General features: G+C 42.1%; 1 protein-coding gene and 1 long non-coding RNA gene across 2 annotated transcripts in view; one reads left to right on the top strand and one right to left on the bottom strand.

The window, feature by feature from the left end:
* Positions 1–2,290, bottom strand: part of LOC106526578 (uncharacterized) — a 17,870-nt gene that overhangs the window by 9,152 nt on the left and 6,428 nt on the right. The window lies entirely within an intron of this gene.
* LOC106526575 (neurofibromin) overlaps positions 1–2,290 on the top strand; it is a 145,701-nt gene that overhangs the window by 138,403 nt on the left and 5,008 nt on the right. Inside the window, exons 37-38 of the mRNA XM_014021210.1 lie at positions 922–1,262; positions 1,405–1,607. Of these exons, the coding sequence (XP_013876664.1) occupies positions 922–1,262; positions 1,405–1,607 (544 nt within the window). The remainder of the gene's footprint in view (positions 1–921; positions 1,263–1,404; positions 1,608–2,290) is intronic.

Below are 2,290 nucleotides of genomic sequence, written 5' to 3'. Positions count from 1 at the left end.
CCCCATAGAACATTTAATTCTCAGGCATTTTATTCTTTTCAAAGAAAGATTAAAGATAAAGATAAAAATGTTGCCTTCAAAGTGAATAAGTAATTAAATAAGGAAGCCAGGTAATGGCAGGTGCAGAAAACAGCAACGTCCAAAATACATTGTACCATCCAAAATACATCAGAAACTCACGCAAATGAGCAAATTCTGTGAGATTCTGCTTTTTATACTGGATTCCATTTTGTGTCAAATCCGTGATTTCCGCAATTGCTATTTTTACTTATTTTTTTGAGCGCCTGGGAAATTTTTCCTCATACCCCCGTAATATGCTCGCGTATCTCAAGGGGTACTTGTACCCCTGGTTGGGAATCACTGTGCTACAGTTTGTCCTGCTGGAGTGTGATGTGATTTGTGTCACACAGGTGTGATGGAGTGAGTTCAGTCCAATAGGATGTCAGAATGGTTTATATTTACACTTCTCATCAACCACAATCAAATCCACTCTATCCATGGGCTCCATGTGTCTGGATAGATTTATATTTATTAATTTTTTTCTGAACAATGAAAAGATGGAATAAAAACAAGTCAAAGTTAAATAGAAATGAAATACTTTTTGAATTTTTAAAAAGTAAGGAGTAGAAAGTACAGATAATTGAATTAAAATGTAAGTAGAAGTAAAAAGTTGGCTGAAAAATAATTACTCCACTAAAGTATAAATAACCTAAATTACTACTTAAGTAAAGTAACAAAGTATTTGTACTTAGTTACTTGACACCTCTGGTGCCTGTATATCTCCATCTGATTGCAATCAGGCAGCTAAAGACAGAATTTACCAACAAATGATTCACAATCAGATCAACAAAAGACTGAGATCACCAAAGAGACCGCAGCTAGATCTGAGTTCTCTAAAACCCTCTTTCTGTTCCTGACCAGGTGGGCTCCACAGCAGTTCAGGTGACCTCAGCCGAGCGGACACGTGTTCTTGGCCAACCGGTCTTTCTGAATGATGTGTACTACGCCTCAGAGATTGAGGAGATTTGTCTGGTGGATGAAAGTCAGTTCACCCTCACCATGGCCAATCAGGGCACTCCTCTCACCTTCATGCACCAGGAGTGTGACGCTATTGTCCAGTCCATCATTCATATCAGAACACGCTGGGAGTTATCTCAGCCCGACTCCATCCCACAGCACACCAAAATCCGTCCCAAAGATGTCCCAGGGACCCTCCTGAACATCGCCCTGCTCAACCTGGGGAGTTCTGACCCCAGCCTCAGGTCAGTAACACACACAAGCTGACCAGCTTTATCAAAAAGAGGTGAAGTCGTTAAAGGAAACCGGTCCGGTCCATGTGATCCTAGTACCATCGCAGTAAGATTTGACACCATTAACTGTACCTGTTCTCTCTGCCACGCCCAGGTCTGCAGCTTACAACCTGCTGTGTGCTCTGACGTGCACTTTTAACCTGAAGATTGAGGGCCAACTGCTGGAGACCTCAGGTCTCTGCATCCCAGCCAACAACACCCTTTTCATCGTCTCCATCAGCAAAACTCTGGCAGCCAATGAGCCGCACCTGACTCTGGAGTTCCTGGAGGAGTGTATATCTGGCTTCAGCAAGTCCAGTATGTCTGCCACACTCACACACACACACACACACACACACACACACACACACACACACACACACAAAGGTTGGGTTTATATATCCCCGTGGGGACAGTGCATTGACTTCCACTCATTTTGTTGGAAGTTTTAAATCCTAACCCTGACCATTTACCCTAAAATTAACCTCACAGGTACCTGCCTGACCCTTAAAACTAACCTAAACTCAATTCACACCTTGGTCCTAAACCCAACCCCCCCACCCGAAATTTGCATTTGGACCCGTGGGAACCGGGCATTGGTCCCCACGATGCACATTCTGTCCCAATGAGGCTGCTTTTTTGGAAAAAATGTCCCCATGATGAAAGAAAAACCAGGCCACACACAGACACTGAACATGATACATGTCTTCCACTCCTCAACCTGTCAATGATGCTTTACTGGTGGGATCTTCTTGCTGCTTAAAACTTTCCTGCTCACTTCAGCCATGAAATACAAAGGACATCCCAGTTAGGGATGGGTACCTTTGATATTTGAATCGATTCAGTACCAATCTCCAGTACCTGGGAATCGGTACCAGTACTCAACTGTACCAATTTGTGTGTGTTTTTTTTATTAATAAACTTTTTTTTATTTTATTTAACACATTTATTTCTCAATATATAAAATTTAACAAATATCAAGACAACATCCAACTCTTTGT

Source organism: Austrofundulus limnaeus, unplaced genomic scaffold (genome assembly GCF_001266775.1).
Source record: "Austrofundulus limnaeus strain Quisiro unplaced genomic scaffold, Austrofundulus_limnaeus-1.0 Scaffold282, whole genome shotgun sequence".
In the NCBI taxonomy this organism is placed as follows: Eukaryota; Metazoa; Chordata; class Actinopteri; order Cyprinodontiformes; family Rivulidae; genus Austrofundulus; species Austrofundulus limnaeus.
Note: the sequence above shows the minus strand (reverse complement) of the source record. Positions and strands in the feature narration are given on the sequence as shown.